This window comes from Pseudorca crassidens, chromosome 13 (assembly GCF_039906515.1).
Source record: "Pseudorca crassidens isolate mPseCra1 chromosome 13, mPseCra1.hap1, whole genome shotgun sequence".
Classification (NCBI taxonomy): Eukaryota; Metazoa; Chordata; class Mammalia; order Artiodactyla; family Delphinidae; genus Pseudorca; species Pseudorca crassidens.
In genome coordinates, this window is record NC_090308.1 from 35,652,998 (window position 1) to 35,672,835 (window position 19,838).

At 41.0% G+C, this 19,838-nt stretch overlaps 1 protein-coding gene and 1 long non-coding RNA gene across 5 annotated transcripts in view; one reads left to right on the forward strand and one right to left on the reverse strand.

Annotated features, from left to right (window-relative positions):
- LOC137204563 (uncharacterized) overlaps positions 1–13,617 on the forward strand; it is an 83,241-nt gene extending 69,624 nt beyond the window's left edge. The window contains exons 3-4 of one of the 2 annotated variants that reach the window (XR_010933708.1): positions 1,719–1,803; positions 13,272–13,617. This is a non-coding gene — a long non-coding RNA (uncharacterized lncRNA). The remainder of the gene's footprint in view (positions 1–1,718; positions 1,804–13,271) is intronic. The other variant, XR_010933709.1, reaches the window with a different exon arrangement.
- Positions 1–19,838, reverse strand: part of NCOA7 (nuclear receptor coactivator 7) — a 145,044-nt gene that overhangs the window by 58,029 nt on the left and 67,177 nt on the right. For all 3 annotated transcript variants that reach the window (XM_067702185.1, XM_067702186.1, XM_067702184.1), the window contains exons 4-5: positions 4,448–4,527; positions 955–1,062 (exon numbers count right to left, since the gene is read on the reverse strand). In XM_067702185.1, coding sequence (XP_067558286.1) covers positions 955–1,062; positions 4,448–4,527 — 188 coding nt within the window. The remainder of the gene's footprint in view (positions 1–954; positions 1,063–4,447; positions 4,528–19,838) is intronic.

Here is a 19,838-nt window from a genome sequence, read left to right on the forward strand (position 1 = left end):
CTGTCTTATTTCACCAAGTATAATATTCTCTAGGTCCATCCATGTTGCTGCAAATGGCGATATTTCATTCTTCTTTATGGCTGAGTAATATTCCACTGTGTGTATGGGCACTTGGGTTGTTGTTTCCATGTCTTGGCTATTGTAAATAGTGCTGCTATGAACACTGGTGCATGTATCTTTCTGAATTAGAGTTTTTGTTTTTTCTGGATATATACCCAGGGGAAGGACTGCTGGATTATACAGTAGCTCTGTTTTTTAAGGAACCTCCATACTGTTCTCCATAGTGGCTGCACCAATTTACATTCCCACCAAACAGTGTAGGAGGGTTCCCTTTTCTCCACACCCTCTCCAGCATTTATTATTGTAGACTTCTCAATGACAGCCATTCTGACCGGTGTGAGGTGATACCTCATTGCTGTTTTGATCTGCATTTCTCTAATAATTAGCAATGTTGAGCATCTTTTTGTGTGTCTGTAGGCTTTTCTTGATGGTCCTGCTGAATGTCTCCACCTTTGGCTGGATTCACTTCTTTTGTCATGGTATCAAGTCAAGACCAAAATGACAAAAGTTTTGTCTAATTTAAAACAAAACAATGACCACAATGGACCCCAGGAGTGGACTAAACTGAAACTTGCAATTCTAAATTAAATATTCTAAGAATATCTGTATGAAATTCTACAGGGAAAAAAGTTACATTAATTTAACTTCTCTTGATGGAAACATCTATAACACAAATGATAGTTTGCCAACTGTGTTAATCATTTGCAAAGCATTCATCTCTGAACAGTTCATAAGTACCAGGATGCTTTCAGAATTCTTGGATCTAAATGGAAGACTGAACCAATGCACATTATCATTGATGATAATCCTGTGACACTAAGAGTGAGTCATCAAAAATGGCAACAAAAATAAATGCAAAATCTCTAAAGTAAAATTCAACAAGAAGATCATTACCTGGCCTGGAACAATAGTATGTGTGAAAAGCTTATTCAGTTCCACTAGTTTATTGGGAGTGATGTTAAATTTCAGTGCTATGGAGTTTAGGGTGTCCTGGCTTCCAGCCTAGAATAATCAAACAAACAAGATTCAATACACAAAGCAAAAAGCAAACAAAACCTTCCTCTTGATAGTCAACATTAATCTATTTGTGATATGAGTGAATAAAAATGTAACACATACATCCAAATGTATTATGAAAAAAGAGAATACATTCTCAATTCTTAAAAGAAGTCTTAGATATTATTCATTTCTGGACTCCCTTATCTTCAAATTTCACTGTCCACTAACAGATTTCTAAACTTACTCTGGCACAACTTAGGTGTATGGAGTAGAGGGTGTATGAGGTATAATATAAAGCTAAGAAGAAAAGAAATATTACAGACAATACCACTCCTAGGGGTAACAGGACTACTTTTTCTCTTTGCATTTTTCTGTCTGTCTATTTGCCTGTTTCTTTACTGCACTTTAGGCTCCTGGACTGTGGCCTGTTAATGGCCTTTTTCCCCACAGTGCCTGACACATAGAAGGCACTTAAATATTTGATGAATGAAAAAAGTGAAAGGCAGGGAAATCTAAAATAACTTCGGATTAGCTACAAAAATTGTTCACTGACATTAAAAATGACAATTTCCCATGGTCAGCCAAATTAGTGTTATTCTCTAAATCTATAAAACTTGTGATATGTCTCAGGTGTACATGTTTCTTTCCTTCTCTAATAGAAGGGGAATAGGAATAAAAAGGGCAGTAAGAAGATGTGAAACTTCAGTGAAAAAGCTCCACCCAAAAAGAAGTCTGCTGCCTCTGGTAAGGTCAATATCCCAGGACAGACTCCCTGTCCAGGGTCACTGGATGGAACTTGTTAGCGGGAGGTCATTCTGGCGAGTGTCACTGAGAAGTTCCCAACTATAGCCCTGGGTCAACACTGGTGGCTGACCCTGTAAGCAGAACTGGCTCCACCAGGGGAGCCTCGAATTATAGGTGGAAATTTGAGGTGGCTGCAGGAGGTTGTGGACAGGGGCAAAGGTACACATGTAGAATTCAACTTACCACTCACTGCCCTTAAGTGTCAAAAACCTACCAACTAGGGCTTCCCTGGTGGCGCAGTGGTTGAGAGTCCGCCTGCCAATGCAGGGGACACGGGTTCATGCCCCGGCCCGGGAAGATCCCACATGCCGCGGAGCGGCTAGGCCCGTGAGCCATGGCCGCTGAGCCTGCGGGTCCGGAGCCTGTGCTCCGCAACGGGAGAGGCCACAACAGTGAGAGGCCCGCGTACCGCAAAAAAAACCAAAAACAACCCCACCAACTAGATGAACTGTCTCAGGCTAACCAAGTTCATAGTTACGGACTGCATTAAAATTACCTCAACGTATTTCTAGAACAAGACATAAATACGTATATTTTTAAAAAATTATTGAGAACTTAACCTATGCCCCTACCTTACCCTGAGCAAAATCACCTGTACTAAAGTGAAAAAACTTTTTTAAAATATATTTTTTTCAAATATTATACATTTACATAACATATTCAAATCTGGGGGGTTTCAGCGTTTAGCGTCAGTATAAGACACAGATTGATTATACAGACCAGAGCCAGACTGCTGGACCTGAATTCCAAATCTGCCACTTGCCAGCTGTGTGATCTTGGGTCACTTGTTTAACTTCTCTGTACCTCAGTTTCTTCATCCAAATTGAGATACATAATTGTAATTTCTAATTCAAGAGCATTTACTTCATGGCAAGTGATCAATAAATCGGCTTCATACTTTTACACAAACACTTGAAGATACTATGTATAGGGGTTTCAGGAAAGGAGAAACATTTTAACAATCTGCCGTTATTACACAAGGATAAGACATACATATGGAACCAAGCTACAGACCCTGGGAGGGATACTGGTATCAATACATGTTTGAAACTAAACAGAATGCTTGAACATCCACAGCTCTGGAGCAACGTAAGCAATCGGGTAAGGGGTTCCAGTCACGGTTCTCTAAACACGAAGTTATGGATCCCCTTTTATTTCCGACGACAAGTACACAGAGTAACTTGCCAACTAAAACTAATCCCCATAACATAACTCAATCAGGTGGATAGATCTGAATTACTAACTTGATCACCTGTTTATATGAATTAATTTGGGGTTGATTTTTTTACTCTCACTGCATTATTTAGTACGTGCTATGTGAAGCATCTCCTAGCAAAGATACTTCTCATTTCCTTGGAGGGGCTCGTGAATCACACTGTAGGCTACACACGTGGCTTTAGAATTAATATTGTTATTCATGATAAATAATCCAACACTTCCTCAGTATCTTCTAGGAGGTAAGGAACTGTGCTAGGTGTTATGGGGATCAACAATATATTGCAAACAGCGGTAATGTGAGATATATAATCACCCCCAAATCCTTTCTGGAAAGGACCAAGCCTATAAACCATAGAAAGATGCCTAGGGATGTTCACAGAGCCCTGAGCATGAAATGCGGGTGCCAGGGCTCTTCAGTGTGATGCTACAGAAGCTTGGAGAGGATTCACCATTCCAGAAGAAACGGCAGGGAGGGACAGGCCTTGCTGCTTGCCTTATATAGAGCCTGGCACGGCACACAGATAATGAGTAGAAAAGAAATACACATGAGGAAAACACAGGGGCAATGGCAACAGCACTTAATTTCTTTCTAGAAGTCAGAGATCACTCTTCAGCAATGCTGGTTCAAAGTGAATTAAAACAGATCTATAACTGAGTGCCCACTTTACGCCAGGCCTAGGATAAGTAGACACAGCTCCTGGGCTCCAGGAGCTCATGGCGCAATGAGAGAGATGAGCACGTTAACGTGGAAGTGCAGTAACGGACACATACGCTGCATTATTCATGTGCTGATTCAACCATATGGAGGCCTATACCCTGCAAGCACCAGAAACAGAGTGCTGACCAAAGAGGAATCTAGTCTCTCTCTGTGGGTATATGAATTAAGGCACAATCTAGATATAACAATCACACGAGTGAATCAATAGTGTTAAACGGAGATAAACTATGTAAAGATTCCATGAGAGAGAAAAATGAAGGGATCTGGCCTAGACTTGCTGGATGGTCACGGAAAGGAAGATCGAACATGGAGAGTAATGGGAAGAAGATGTTAAGGCTAAGGTTCTGGTTTGTAGAAATGTACGGATGATGGAGCCACTGCTTCTTGAACAAAGACCAAGCACGGAGGTCTAAGTTAATGTCTGAGTAGACAGCTGAATCTTTGGTTTGGGAACTCAGAAAGCATGTCTGGGATGGAGACCTAAAATTGGTCGTCCTTGGCATAGCAAACGGTAATTCAAGTAACAGGTATACCCAGGGAAAAAATAAGGAAGGAAGAGAAATGACTAAGGGGAAGGATGTGTCAGGGAGAAACATTATGTAAATCTAGTGGTATTAACAAACTTTCATTCTACCTGTTTATACTTACAGTGTATTCCATAGTACCCTGGGGCTTCTGAACCACCATCTTCTTTTCTTTTTTATCATGTGTTTTGTTTTGATTGTCATCTGGAGAATAAAATGTTTATAAGTGAACGATTTCATTTTCAGAAATTGAGGATAGGGTAATCTACAGTATATTAAAACCCACTTTCGAATTGACTTTGAAAAAAAAAGATTAAAAGAAAAGTGGACTAAAGGTACAAATAGACCAAACTCATAAAAACATATTGTTCATCCATGTATACTTGAATAAATGATTAATGTTAACTGTGATCAAATAGTACAAATAACAATGAGGTTACGCTTTATAGTTATTCAAGTATTCGTTTAAATGATAATGTATAAAGACGAAGTTAAAGTAAAACTAGTACAGTCATGATATAAATGATGTACAATGATGTATAATGTAAATCAGTATAGCCCTTTCAGAAGGTGATTTGTCAATATGTAACAATAGCTATAAAAATGTTCATTCTTTGACTCAGTAATCTTTCCCTTATTTATCCTAAGGAAAAATTCAAAAGAAGAAAAATGCTATGCACAGCATATGGTACTGCAGTATTATTTATAATAATGAAAACTTGTAAAGACCTATATGTTCAACAACATATTGAGTTGGACCACAGAGTTTGCTATTTTTAAGGGTCAAACTGGTCAACCTGATAGTTTGGCAGCTACATATGATTCAACCTAATTGTTATGATTAAATGTATCAACCCGGACACTGAAAACCAGAGACATATAACAATGGATACAAATTAAGTGACAAAAAGTACCAAATTGAATTAACTATGAAAAGATGCTCTAACTTGTATGAGATCAGAAAAATGCAAATTAAGACGCAGCATCATTTTACATCTATTAACGTGGCAAAAATCAGAAAGCTGGATAATTCTAGTGTTGGCAAAGATGTGAACTGCTACTAGCGACGTAAACTGGTACAGCCATCCCAGCAAATTAAGCATACGTAGCCCATATGAGTCAGCAAACTAACCCACAGATATACATCCTCTCCCAGGAGATATCATGAAGTAACATGCTGGAGGGTATACAGAACAACAGTATCTGTGGCAGTGGCGAACAGGAGGGTCAGCAAAATATATCTAATTACTGCCTAGAATCCCAGAGCATAACAAGCCCAAGTATACACTGCAACATGTTTACATCGAGAGAAACAGAATGAGATGTACAGAATGGTATCATTATGTATATTTTAAAAAGCTGTCCACAAAACAACTACACACATTTTTCAAGGCCACATCCAGAAAATAGCCTATACACATTGGACACAATAGAATGGAGTGGAGCGGGGAGAGAAACGGGAGTGGGGAATGAGGATAAAAAGGAACTCGTGAATAAATAACGAAGGGCCCAGCTCTGACCAGTGATGACAAGCCATGCACTCTGAAGTGTGATTAACGCATCCCTCTCCATCTGAGGTCCTACAACTCCCCACACCCACATGCAAACCAACAATATCATTTCAACTACACAACAAATGTGGGTAAACTGGATGAGAGCTGGAAGGTAACACAGAAATATGAAAACAGTTCATTCACATGGGATTTACTGACTTTTAAGTATTTCTTTTACATTATTTTAAATTAAGAACCAAGAAAAAAAATAAAAGATGCTGCTATTAGTATCCTTTTCTAGTCATTTGTAGAACCAGAGACACCCTGAAAAATCCCTGTGCTGTAAAAAATGACCTCCCTTCTGTCAGGTGACCCCATCTAAATTAGTTCAGGAAGATGAGGCTGTACTGACTGTGGTTTTCAGATCTCCAAATTCTGCAGATCAGGAGATTCCACACAGCCTACTGAAAAACCCAATCACAGTATTTTACAACTCTTATCATCTACCTGGTGCTCATTCTTGTTAATATCTCAGCTCCACTCTGTCCCACACTCCTGCCCTTCTCTTTGTCACCACAAACAGCCGTCCCTTTAGTTCCTCGTGCTTTCAGCACAGTCTCTTCATGTCCTTCTGTAGGCGCTTCGTATTTCTAGAACCTAAGCTGCTGTTTCCCATCTGTGGCAGCTACAGCCCATGCCCTTCCATAGGCCGTGCATAGTCATCTCTGGTCCCAATGCGGGCACTGCTGTAAGCCACCATATCATGAGAGTTTCCGTACTGTTCAGCTGCCAAAGAAAGACAGGTGCTGGCTGAACCTTTCAGGATAAACTTAACTATGTGCACCTGAATTAGTACAAAACTTACTTTCCTTTGGCACGAGTGGGTAGGCCAGAAAAATGGCAATCACAGTAGTATTATTAAAAGAAACAAAAACCCGCCAGAGTCTAAGATTTTGAAATCCTTGAGGTAAAGACCGTAATGTACCCATCTTTGAGCATCCTGTGTTTTAATATGATATCCGTTACATAGGCTTGCATGAACTTTCCAATACAGATCAACGAGCCTGACAAGTTTGATGGTGGGCAACAGTCTCACTCATAGAGCATCACACCAGGAAAATCGTCGGAACCAATCAAAGCCACAACCCGAACACTAAGTTTTACAGCTGACTGAATACAGAAAGCAGAGGAGTAACTGGCACAGTCTAAGGACCCAAACGTCTTCATATCAGTAACGCCCAAGGAAAGGCTTCATATTACTTCCTAAATATTTTCTTGCAGTAAGTTTTCAAGATGGCCGGCGGCTTGTCTCAATAAGCGAAGTCCTGGATACCTTATCCAGATGGATTCTGCAGCACATGGTCCACAAGGCACTGGGGAGAGCGGGGAATAGACCCAAGCCTCCTTGGAAAGAGCTCCTTTGCTGTGCTTCAGGAGGGGACTCCACCTCCAGCACTTCAGGTGAGGACTCATGGCCATCCACAAGGATGGAATTCTCTCTCAATGACACCTGACACCTCTACTTGAAGCTTTAGGCCTCCTCAGGCCCTTTGCACCTATCCAAATTCGGAAACTCCCCCTGCTTACAAAAACCTGAAGCAAATGATGTAAAAGTATCTACTGCCAGAGGAGAAAACTGGCCAGGTGATCCTCAGAAGCTATTCAGAACAAAGCAACTATACCTCCTATTCGCCCCCCTTCGAAAAGTTTCAGAGCCAGTTTTCCCACCCAGTAAGAATGTAACTGGGGCAAAATTGACCAAAACCCTAGAAGAATGAAACATAAGCCCTTTTGCCTAACCTGTCTCGTTTCTCATAAATCCTGGAGGGGCCCGAAACAGGGAACGGGGAGAACCTGTGTTGACCTCAGGTGGACCTGGTGCCCTGCCCACGGCCCTGCTTCTTCCTCCCTTCCCAGCCCACAGAAGGGCTGGGGTGTCCAGAAAACAAGGCTCTTGCCTCCTGCATCTGAGGAGATGCTAGGTATGTTTACAGAAAGACTCTTCTCTCTCCATGTGTTGGGGCTAAAAGAAGGTGATGTTCAGGAGAATGTCCAGGGCCTGAAAAGGCATAAAGTCGGATGTAAAGGAATCCTTTCACTAGGTGATCTGTGAAGTCGTGGAGCTTACAACTGCCAAGAGAATATCTGAGGTTTGAGAACAGAACCTAAGGAAGGCTTAGATTTGGGGGGCAGGGGCCAAAAAGAAGTGTGGCTGATTGGCAGGTGGGGAGGATTGAAAAGATAGGAAAATGAGTGTAATGTCACAAAGGCGTGGAAAAAAGTTAAAGGAAAGTTGTACTGACGCTGTCAAATGTTACCCTGAGGATGAGAGATGGAAACCTGGAAACAGGTGACTGGGAGGTCACAGAGGTCCTGAGATGAAAGTGGAGGGATCTCAAGACAGATGGTGTTAACCCTATCAGTAAAGTTATTTGCTAAAATGTAAGGAGGTGAAGACAGGACTGGGGCTTTAAGGGGTTGTGACATTTGGAAGAGTTATTGTGGCAAAGGTCAGGTTTTAATAAAGTGAATACTGAAAAAAGCAACAAGCAGCAGCAGTAAGGGTTCCCCCAGGGGTGGGTCTCAACATCAGGGTGACAGACCATGCAAGAAATCAGCCAATCCCCTGCTGTCACGGCCACCCATGGGGTTAGGACACGCAAGCAGGGCAGCAAGAGCTCGAGGAGTGGTAGGTGAGGGGCACCGAGACGGGGTTAGGAGAATGACATGACGTGTTAGCTTCCTATTGCTACTGTAAGACGTTACCACAAATCTCGTGGCTCCAAATAAAAAACAGACACAAACGTACTATCTTACAGTTCTGTACGTTCCAAGTCTGACATGGGTCTCACCGGGCAAAATTCACGGCGTCAGCAGGCAGTTCTTGCAGTTCTTTCCGGAGGCTATAGGGGAAGACCGGTTTCCTGGCCTGTTCACCTCAGAAGTAGCCCATGTTCCTCAACTCAAGGTCCCTCCCTCCATCTGCAAAGCCAGCAACACCAAGCCGTGCGCTCTCATGCTGCCGTTTCTCTAGCTCTCTTCTGCCACCCTCTTTCACTTTTCAGAATCCTCATGTTTATACCGGGCACCTGGATAATCCAGGATGCGCACCTCCTTCAGGTCAGCTGATTAGCAACCTTAATTCCATCTACAACCTTAATTCGCCTTTGCTGTGTAACCTGACAGGTTTTGGAAATTAGGACACGGATCCCTTTTGGGGAGGGTGGGAGGGCATGAGGGCATTATTCTGCCTACCACAGGTGGAGAACAGGTTTATGGGAAAAGATAAGAGGTTCAGATCCAAAGAGGGGATTTTTGAGGAGTCAAGTAGTGATCTCAGGTGTGAATGTGAGTGTGCCGGGGAGAAGGGGGATAGGGAAAGGTGCGTGGAGGTGTTCAGGAATGCAGCTCTGGTTATATGTTTCAGTTCTGGAAAAATTCCAGCAAGAATGAGACAATATCAATGTCACTGAAACCAGAGCATCTGGCTCCTGGCACAGACCCCTGGGGACTGAGTGAAGTCAGGACAGTGGACATTATTATCCATTATTGTACATGAAAACAGAAACAAAGAGATACCTGTGAATTCCCTGGATCTTGATTCCATAAGCTCTACATAGATAGAGGAAGGATAGAAAAGTCAGTGTGTAGCTTTGTTTTTTCTATTATCAACTATCTGAACAAGCACAAACAGAATGTTGAAAATTATCAGGTTTTCAAATTATATCAGAACCAATTTTTCTCTGGCCTTACATCAACCGGGTGTGTGTGCCCCTTCTTCCCTTACTCCTCTTGAACAATCGGTTCTCTCCCTTCCTTCCAGCTCTATCATAAGACCATCTGAATAGGTACATGAAGCTGAAAGCACAGGACCCACTACACACTTGTCTGAAGAGGAAGGACAGTTTCCATGGCATCCAAAAGATGTGGATTCAGAGAGCAACAATTGTCTATGTCTCTCTAGATCTAAGAAAAGGGTACCCTGCTTAGTAAACAGGAAAATCTGTTTCCAATGACAGACATAGCCCTAAACTGGGAACAGATGTATTTGGTTATGGCAATCTGATGATATTAATCAAAGTCAGGTCATGTGCCATTTCCCTTATGTCACCCAACATTTTTCTGATTATTATTTGGTTTTGGGGTCAAAACAAGCTGGATTCACCGAACAACCCTCATAGCTGTGCAATGTTAAACAAGTCACTTGAAATCTTTGTGCCTCCGTTTCCTTATCTGTAAAATGGAGATCTCACAACGTTGTTCAAAAGATTAAATGAGATAATGGGCACAGTGTTTCTCTCAGAGCCTGGCACAAAGTAAGTGTTTAACAAATGTAATTAATAATACTGCAGTCAACATAAGTAAACAGCAATTTGAACAGAGCAGGGTGTTAAAAGAATTATACCATAAGCAAAAGGTTTCATTCCAGAAATACAGGAGTGATATAGCATTAATGTGATAGATGATTATAAACTGCTTAAAGGAAAAAAAACATATCTGATCACTCTGATACATGTCAAAAATCATCTGATGAAATTAAACAGCCATTATTATATTTTTAAAAAGAATAAAATTTTTAAAAATCCAACTGTTAGAAAACTAAGAATAGGAGTGAATTTTCTTAACATGATGAAGAATGTTTAGTTACTCTTTGATATTAATGAGCAATATGCTTCTGAAAAAGCAATGAAACCCTAAAGGTTGTATATCAAAAGCAATTTCCCCATAAGAATGAAAACTAAATGACTTCATGACATCACTTCCAGGACTGCAGTGCCTGGTTAGTTACCTAAATGCAGCCTGAACTAACACACTAGTGAGGCTGCCACCCCAGCCTTACAGAAGGTTCCAGGGTATGCAGTGGGAGGGATACCCACAGGCACTGCACAAGCTCCACCCATTCTTTTTACTCCTGTTGTTCTATGAAGACAAGTGCCTGAGAGCACTTCCAGCAAAGCTTTTAAGGCTTCTGGGCATAGTATCTCCCAGTCCACTAAATTACAACAAAGAGGCTAACCTAATGTGAGGCAAGGCTAAACCGCAAGTACTCATCAAGGTCATAAAAATAAACTCTGCAGCGGAGATGAAAGCAGAAACACTTCAAACATAAGGAGACAGCTTGGAAATCCTGAGGAGGAAGAGGGAACCCCTGCCCTTTATTGGAGGCCACCTTTTAGAGCCCTGAAAGGCAACATGTGTGCAGAATGGACTCCATGTGCCCACTTGTTCCCCAATGGTCTCTAGAATTAAGCACTATTCTAAACCCTCCTAAAGCAGGCCTGAGTAAACAGATGAATTCTTATAGCAGAAACCAAAAGCAAATATAAAAAGTAAAACACTAACCAAAATAGATACAGGAATTCCTACTATCATAGTTTATACTCAACTTTGTTCTGGAATCTCTAGTCATAAAAAAGTTTTAAATACTGAAAAGAAAGAAATGAAAATTTGATTATTAGCAGATGAATTAATTCTCTACCTCAAAAGCCAACATCATAAAAACATCCAGAAATCATAAAATTGTTCAGTAAGGTGACCAGATGTAGCAATCTTTTATACTTGTGATAAAAACTATTTGGAAAAGTTCCAGCATAATGGTATCAAACTAGAAAATATCTAAGAATAAATACAGCAAGACAATGGCAAAAGATATATAAAAAAAGTTTTAAAGGTTCTCTGAAGTATATAAATGGAAGCTTGAATACAGGCTGGTGCATATAATGTTCCTAAATAGGAAACATCATTCTTGTGAATATTTCACTTTCTCTTCAAATTAATTTTTAAATTATATGCGATTTAGGTCAAAAATTAAAAAACATTTTGGAGAAGGGAAACATGTCAAACTGTTAACCAGGCATAAATATATAAGACTAGAAGCTAAATACATTAAGACTATCCAAAATTATTTTTGAAAGAGAAATACAGTTAAATACAGAAATACAGTTAAAATACAGTTGAATGAAAGAAGAAAATACCAATCACCCATTTTACCCCCATTCAGAGAGAAACAATGTTTGCATTCTGGTAAATATACTTCCAACAGCTCTCCTTCTTTTACACAAAGATGGAATTGTAGTCTATACACTATTGTCAACCTGCTTTTCTACTGTAACAATATTTTGTGAAAATTTCCCACGGCATTAACTGTTTTTCTTCATCATTAAAAAACGGTGGGAATTCCCTGGTGGTCCAGTGGTTAGGAATCTGCCTTTCAATGCAGGGGACGCGCTTTTGATCCCTCCTCGGGGAACTAAGACCCCACATGCCGTGTAGCAACTAAGCCTGCGCACTCCGGAGCCCGCATGCCACAACTAGAGAGCCCGCATGCCGCAACTAAGATTCGATGCAGCCAAATAAATAAATATTAATAAGTAAATAATTATGTTTAAAAAACACATTGAAAACAAAAAAATGGCACATGGTATTCCATTTAAAGTTATTTATGTTATTTTAATTTTTCCACTATTTTAAACATGCAATGATAGTCACTGTGGTCAAATCCACTACGCTCATGATCATTTCCTTAGGGTAAGCTTCTGCAAACAGAATTGTTGGGGAAAAGGGTGTGCAAAAGTAAAGCTCTTGATAAAAATGGCCAAACTGCCTTTCAAAAAGATCCGACCACATTCCTCCTATCAGTGTTTTTCCCTTGCACTCTCCCCAGTTCACTTCTAATTTGATTTTTCAAAATCACTAACCCTATTTAGTCTAATCTGTTGTCCTTCCCTTGGCCCCAACCACATTCGAGTGTTTCTCTAAAAGTGAGATTTCTCATAATACAAATGTGATATCACACGACGGACTGAGCAGGAAACAAGATTTGCAAGATGCAGACCACTATAGTCATAAGAGGACTAGACTTTCAGCTGGAACAAATACAGCAGGTTCTGTCAAACAGCTGCTTCACTTAGTGACTAGAATGGATTACAATATACTGTGTTAATGGGAGGGCTGGAGCTGTGAGGAAAAGGAAAGAGGTTCCCTTGAGCGAAACCCAGCCAGTTAGCAGGGCCTGGGGGGTGTGGGAATGGGGAGACGTTGGTCAGAGTACAAACATCCAGCGATAAGATGAATAGGTTCTGAGGATCTAATGAACAGCATGGTGATCACAGTTAAATACTGTATGCTATACTTAAAAGTTGTTAAGAGAGCACCTCTTAAATGTTCTTACCACATAAAAGAAATGGTAATTATGTGACCAGATGAAGGTGTTAGTGAATGCTAGGGTGGTAATCATTTTGCAATATATCTATGTATCAAATTAACACATTGTATACATTAACCTTACACAATTTTATGTCAATTATATCTCAGTAAAGCTGGAAAAAAGAATTATGATGCCTTTTTATATTCCTACTTACTGTCATGTTTACAATCATTATTATGTATTTTTAATTTTATGTTTTATTTGTTGCAATGCTGACCACCAATTCTTTTATAAAATGACTTTTTAAGGACTTCCCTGGTTAAGAATGAGCTTGCCAATGCAGGGGACATGGGTTCCATCCCTGGTCCGGGAGGATCCTACATGCCTTGGAGCAACTAAGCCCGTGCGCCACAACTACTGAAGTCCGCGCACTCTAGGGCCCACATGTCGCAACTACTGAGCCCACATGCAGCAACTACTGAAGCCCACGCACCTAGAGCCTCAATCCACAAGAGAAGCCACTGCAATGAGAAGCCCTCGCACCGCAACGAAGAGTAGCCCCTGCTCACCACAACTAGAGAAAGGCCGCACGCAGCAAGAAGACCCAACACAGCCAAAAATAATAAATAAATAAATAAATAAATGACTTTTTCACTCTTGAGGACATTTTGACATGTGTCTCAGAAAAAAAATCACTCCCTCTCAGTAACTTTATTTTTAAAAAGGTATGATACAAAAGGTATGTTTCCTAAAACCTTAGTATGTCTGAGGATGTCCTGTTGTCTTTGAGTCTGAAAAACAACTTTTACTTCACAATTCTGAAGGAGATTTAATTCCCCTGGTGTTCACTGCTGTGGAGAAGTCTGTGCCTCTCTTCTCTGCTCCTTTGTAGGGAACATTTTGTTAAGTCTTTTGTGGTTTTTTTTCTTTTTGCCTGTTTGTTTTTTTGTTTGTTTTTACCATTTATCCATAACCTGTAAACATTTGCCACATTTAAGTGCAGAGTTTTCCCTTTAATTTTGCTTAAATATGATGAGCTGTTCTGATTTTAGAAGTCAGGTACGAGTTTCAGCTCATGAAAGCATTCTTCTTATCTTACATTATGTCTGATTACTGCTTCTATTCCCATTGTTCTGACCTCCTCACCAAGAACACCTTTGATTCCTAGGTCCTTCACTTACGCCTCCCACATCTGTCATCTTCTCTCAACGCCTGCATTCTTTCTGTGATGATCCTTTGCATTCTGGGGGCACTTGTCAGATTGGACCTGTTCACCACCTAGGCTTTCATGGTATGACTTCACTTTAAACATTAGTCTGACTTCCTTGATGGCCCCAAGAAGCACAAGCCTAATTATTTCCATCCTAATAATTTCGATTTATTTTATACCCAAGTCCCTGAAGTCTTTATACACTGCTTGATTAAAAAACTGAATAAGGTTCTTAATATCCTCTTTCCACATCAAAGTCCATTTTTTTGTTTGTTTGTTTTTGGTTTTGTTTTTTGCGGAACGCGGGCCTCTCACTGTTGCGGCCTCTCCTGTTGCGGAGCACAGGCTCTGGACGCGCAGGCTCAGCGGCCATGGCTCACGGGCCCAGCCGCTCCACGGCATGTGGGATCCTCCCGGACCAGGGCACGAACCCGCATCCCCTGCATCGGCAGGCGGACCCTCAACCACTGCGCCAGCAGGGAAGCCCCAAAGTCCATTTTAATCCTTTAATTTGAGCTCTAAAGCACTAGAATGATCATTACTTTTGAACAGAAGAGTCATGCTATTGTATGTTTGTGGTTTGACCTACTTTTATGTTTAGGAATTAATTTATCAGAATAGCACATCTTTGGCTTTCTGAACTTGCTAAGTGAAACAAAGATAAGCAACAGATAGGAAATCTTCACACATGTGGTTAAAAAATACCCTAAGGGCTTCCCTGGTGGCGCAGTGGTTGAGAGTCCGCCTGCCAGTGCAGGGGACACGGGTTCGTGCCCCGGTCCGGGAGGATCCCACATGCTGAGGAGCAGTTGGTACCGTGAGCCATGGCCGCTGGGCCTGCACGTCTGGAGCCTGTGCTCCGCAACGGCAGAGGCCACAACAGTGAGAGACCCACGTACCAAAAAAAAAAAAAAAATACCCTAAGAAAAAGTAATCTGTATGAGGAAAAGTGTCAGGGTTGCCATCATGAGAAGTAATTCAATAGTTGGTTACTTTCATCCTGTAGCAAACCCCAAAAATGTTTAACAAAGGAAAAGTGGAGAATTTCATTTATTTTACTCTTGTTAAGTTCCTTTTGAACTCAGGAGGGAAAACTATGATGTGAAATGATTTAGACGCTGCAGATTTATTATTGAAAAGCTAAATTCATTCCTTACACTGCAGAGGTTTTCTCTAAATAAATCTTTATTGCAATAACCACAAAACTGACCAAACTCTTACCTAAGTGCTTTCTGTTTGTTAAAATAACCTCCCAATTCTCTTACAATAACTACTTTACTACCCAGGATTCTTAGTATTAACCTTTTATATTAAAACACTACAAAAACATAGTGATATATTTAGTTCCAATTTAGGCTTGCCTCCTGTATTTATAAAATTTCTCTATCTCTTTCAGGTCTTACATCTATATATCTGTGTTTCAGTTAAAGAATTTCCCACTGAGACATTATCCACATTTGTAAAATTCCCATTCCTATATCCACTTCCACAGAAGCAAAGATGTGTACCATTCTAAGATTAAGGAATAATGTATTCCTTTAATGTAAGAGAATTTTGAGATATAATTCATGCAACTTAATATATTTTGATATTGTAATATGGACCAAACATCTTTTGAAACATATGTAAACATTCCTACTACTTGTGTCAAACTTAACTATAACTTAATAGCTAATTTTGAAAAATATATTAACATTGTTAAAATATAAAATTATAAAAATATATTGTTATCAAACAATTCCTTAAGGGTTTATATAAATAAATAGAATAAGTGAATAAGGAGCCCTATATATCAGTAAATACAAGTGCAAGCATAGAAGGGCTGAGTTCACTTATGTTAGAAGCTTTTGCATGGATGCTTACCGTGTGCCCCGTGCTACAATAGGTGCTAGACCTAGATTTATCTGATGCCATCTGCCTCGATGTAATTAGTCCACTTCCTTTCTCCTACTTCCCCTCTCAAAAACAAAACACTTTTGGAATTGGCACCATTTTGTTACAAGGCAATTCCAGTGACTCAGTCTTTCCATAACATCTTTTATCAGTATCTTAGCTGTAGTGTTCTCCGAAGTGGTAGGAGAGAGTAATGAATTACTACCCAAGGCTTACATGAGGCACAGATAAATCTAATTTAATAAGTAAAAAACATTATTTTGTCTAAATATGCTTCCTGAAATCAGGTAGGTAATGTTACAGATGTGGAAATAGATACCTACAGAAAGTAATCACTTTCTTTTATATTGATGATAGAACTTTGCTTTTGTCTAATGTTCTTTTTCTAAAGCCCTTGGGTTTGCTCTATTACATTATTCAGTTCTCTATAATTTTCTGATTAATATTAAAAATAAATTTAAACTGTGTAATGTGCAAGAACATAAAGAGAACAAAACTCCTTTGCAATTTCTGTACCCAGAGAAAACAATAATCAACATATTGTTGTAGATCCTTTCAGTCTGTTTTTCTATAAGTTATCATTTATCATCCATTAACTTTTTATTTATTTATTTATTTATTTTTGGCTGTGTTGGGTCTTTGTTGCTGTGCGCGGGCTTTCTCTAGCTGTGGCGAGCGGGGGTTACTCCTCTTTGCGGTGCATGGGCTTCTCATTGCAGTGGCTTCTCTTGTTGTGCAGCACGGGCTCTAGGTGTGCGGGCTTCAGTACTTGTGGCTCGCGGGCTCAGTAATTGTGTCTCGTGGGCTCTAGAGCGCAGACTCAGTAGTTGTGGTGCACGGGCTTAGTTGCTCCGAGGCATGTGGGATCTTCCTGGACCAGGGCTCGAACCCATGTCCCCTGCATTGGCAGGCGGATTCTTTACCACTGCACCACCAGGCAAGTCCCTCCATTAACTTTTTGTTTTGACTTTCTGTGCGTTCCCTGGATTACTTCTTTTACACATATTTACCTCACACCTTTAAGTAGCAATTTCCAGGCCTTTCACCTAAAATCCAGGTCCCTCTAGACAAATCCATTTGGTACCTCTAAAATACCTCCAAACACAAATTCATTATTTTCCTTCTTTCTTCTTGAGTTTTCCAGTTTGTCAGTTCTTGACGCTGTTCTTTTTCTCCCTCACACACTACATTGGTCACCAAATACTGCTGTTTCTATGAGCAAAATCTCTCCTTAGGGTGCTGTTTCTCTTCTGCCCCAGTCTCCAACCTGCCTTCAGGCTCACTTCCATCCATTGTCCTTAGATTTATCCTCTTAAAACAGACAGTTAATGGAGTTCCCCCAGCGGCTTCCCACTGATACAGGATAAAGTCCAAATCCTTAATGTGGCTGACAAGATCCTCCCATTTTAGCATCTCTCCTCCCCAGACTAGAGCCACCAAAAGAACTTGGACTAGAATTACTTTTGACTTGAGGTCTAATACTCCACCTAGTGGTATGGGACAACATTCTGGGATGGGAACCTAGGAAATATGCCACGTCAGCCCTATGAGATCAAGCAAACCTGCCAACACAGCTGTCTGTCAGCTAGAGTCAGATGCGAAAAGGGACAAGCAACCCTGGGACTCAATGGCCCACCTGGTAGTTTTCTATAAGCACTGGATCCTCCTAAGAAAATGCCTCAAACCTCCAAACCGTTGTTATCATTGCCATTCTTGAGAGAAAATGAAAAGCTACGATGGCATCTCTTTACTTAACTGTCACCAAATAAAATCACAGGATAATTCTGACTCAACTATTGTAATGTTGCCTACATCCTTCCAGAATTTTCATGAAACTCAAACGAATCACAGTATTCATTCATCTATGTACATGTCACCCACTCAATGCACATTTAAAGAGCACCTGTAATGCAGATACTACACAAAGCTAAAATACAGGGTCCAAGCCAAAGCAGCCTGTAAACAGGAGAGCAGATAAATAAATCCATGATGACATGCAGAAGGGAAGTCTAACCTGTCCAGGGACAGGGAGGGCTTCCTGGAAGAAAAGATGACTGAGGGGATTTGGTGAAGCCTAGTAAGAGTTAGTTAGGTAAAGAGCAGAGTGAAGGGTATTGTTTCACATTCAAAGTGTTACACATGCAACAGAGTGCAGCACGTTAAAAATCTATCCCAAAGCAGCATCTGCAGTTAGTGCAGCATCATGAAAAGAGAAATCTCAATGGATAGGACTCTATCAACCTCCTTCAGGGAAACCCTACAGAGCAAAATGTCTCCATTTAAAAATACTTCTTAAGGGCTTCCCTAGTGGCGCAGTGGTTGAGAGTCTGGCTGCCGATGCAGGGGACACGGGTTCGTGACCCGGTCCGGGAAGATCCCACATGCCGCAGAGCAGCTGGGCCCGTCAGCCATGGCCGCTGAGCCTGCGCGTCCAGAGCCTGTGCTCCACAACGGGAGAGGCCACAGCAGTGAGAGGCCCGCGTACAGCAAAAAAAAAAAAAAATACTTCTTAAGCAGCAGCATTTAAAGTAGCATGAGAAAAGACAGTATTTTAAACTGTACAACTGTAAAAACCACACATTTTCAAATGTCCAATGTGTACACTGTAAAAGATGTGAAATGCAATTTTCCTTACTCCTCTTTCCCTTTTAGGGATAATACTCAACACTTAAAATTTTAAGAGGAAGTTTATTAATCACACAGAAGTCTCTTTCTATAGGTTGACAGTTACAGCTTTTTATAAAATGCTGAATGGCTTCAGATTAAAAGCATCCATGAAGCTATGTAATATATGACATAATCACGGGAACCCACTGGAATACTACAAACCACAGGCTTTCCACTGCAGATACCTCATCTGCCTCTGTTGGAGCAATGTCAGCAAAACCTCATTTATAACCATCCCAATGGCAGCCCACCTTTATCTTTGATGAGCACTAGTAGAGAGTTATATTAACACAGAGGCGAGATCTGTCCCCCGATAACTTTGGCATCAACTGGGACCAAGTTTGGGACCCTGTGGACCAAGTGCCTGCCACCAGCCCAGGTTTCATATACTGGACTGCAGTTTGTTCTCAGAGACCTCAGTCTTCTGTCTCTGAGCCTAGCAATCTCAAGTACACTGTAACCCGTGTGCCACATCAAGTTTCATCTCCTGGTTCCCTTTCTTTGCACTCTTTTTATTTTTTTGGCTGCGCTGGGTCTTCGTTGCTGCGAGCGGGGGCTACTCTTCGTTGTGGTGCGCAACCTTCTCATTATGGTGGCTTCTCTTGTTGTGGAGCATGGGCTCTAGGTACACAGGCTTCAGTAGTTGTGGCCCACGGGCTCAGTAGTTGTGGCTTGTGGGCTCTAGAGCACAGGCTCAGTAGTTGTGGTGCACGGGCTTAGTTGCTCCGCGGCATGTGGGATCCTCCTGGACCAGGGTTTGAACCCACGTCCCCTGCACTGGCAGGCGGATTCTTAACCACTGCACCACCAGGGAAGTCCCTTTGCATTCTCTTTTGAACATACTCCAGGCCTGCATGTGATAGGAGCAGTAGGTATGAGATGGATGGTAAAGTAAAGCGGGATCATCACCTCCATCGTGCTAGACAAGCCACCTGTGCTAATGCAGCTGCAGATGCAATGACTATCCTCAGAAACTACATGATATTGTGGACTCATTTTAAGATTCCCCTCAGCTACAACTCTCAAGTCATCATCATCGTGGTCTTTTTTTTTTTTAACCAATGGATGCTAGGCCATTTCTCCTCCATTTCCTATTGCCTAGGAA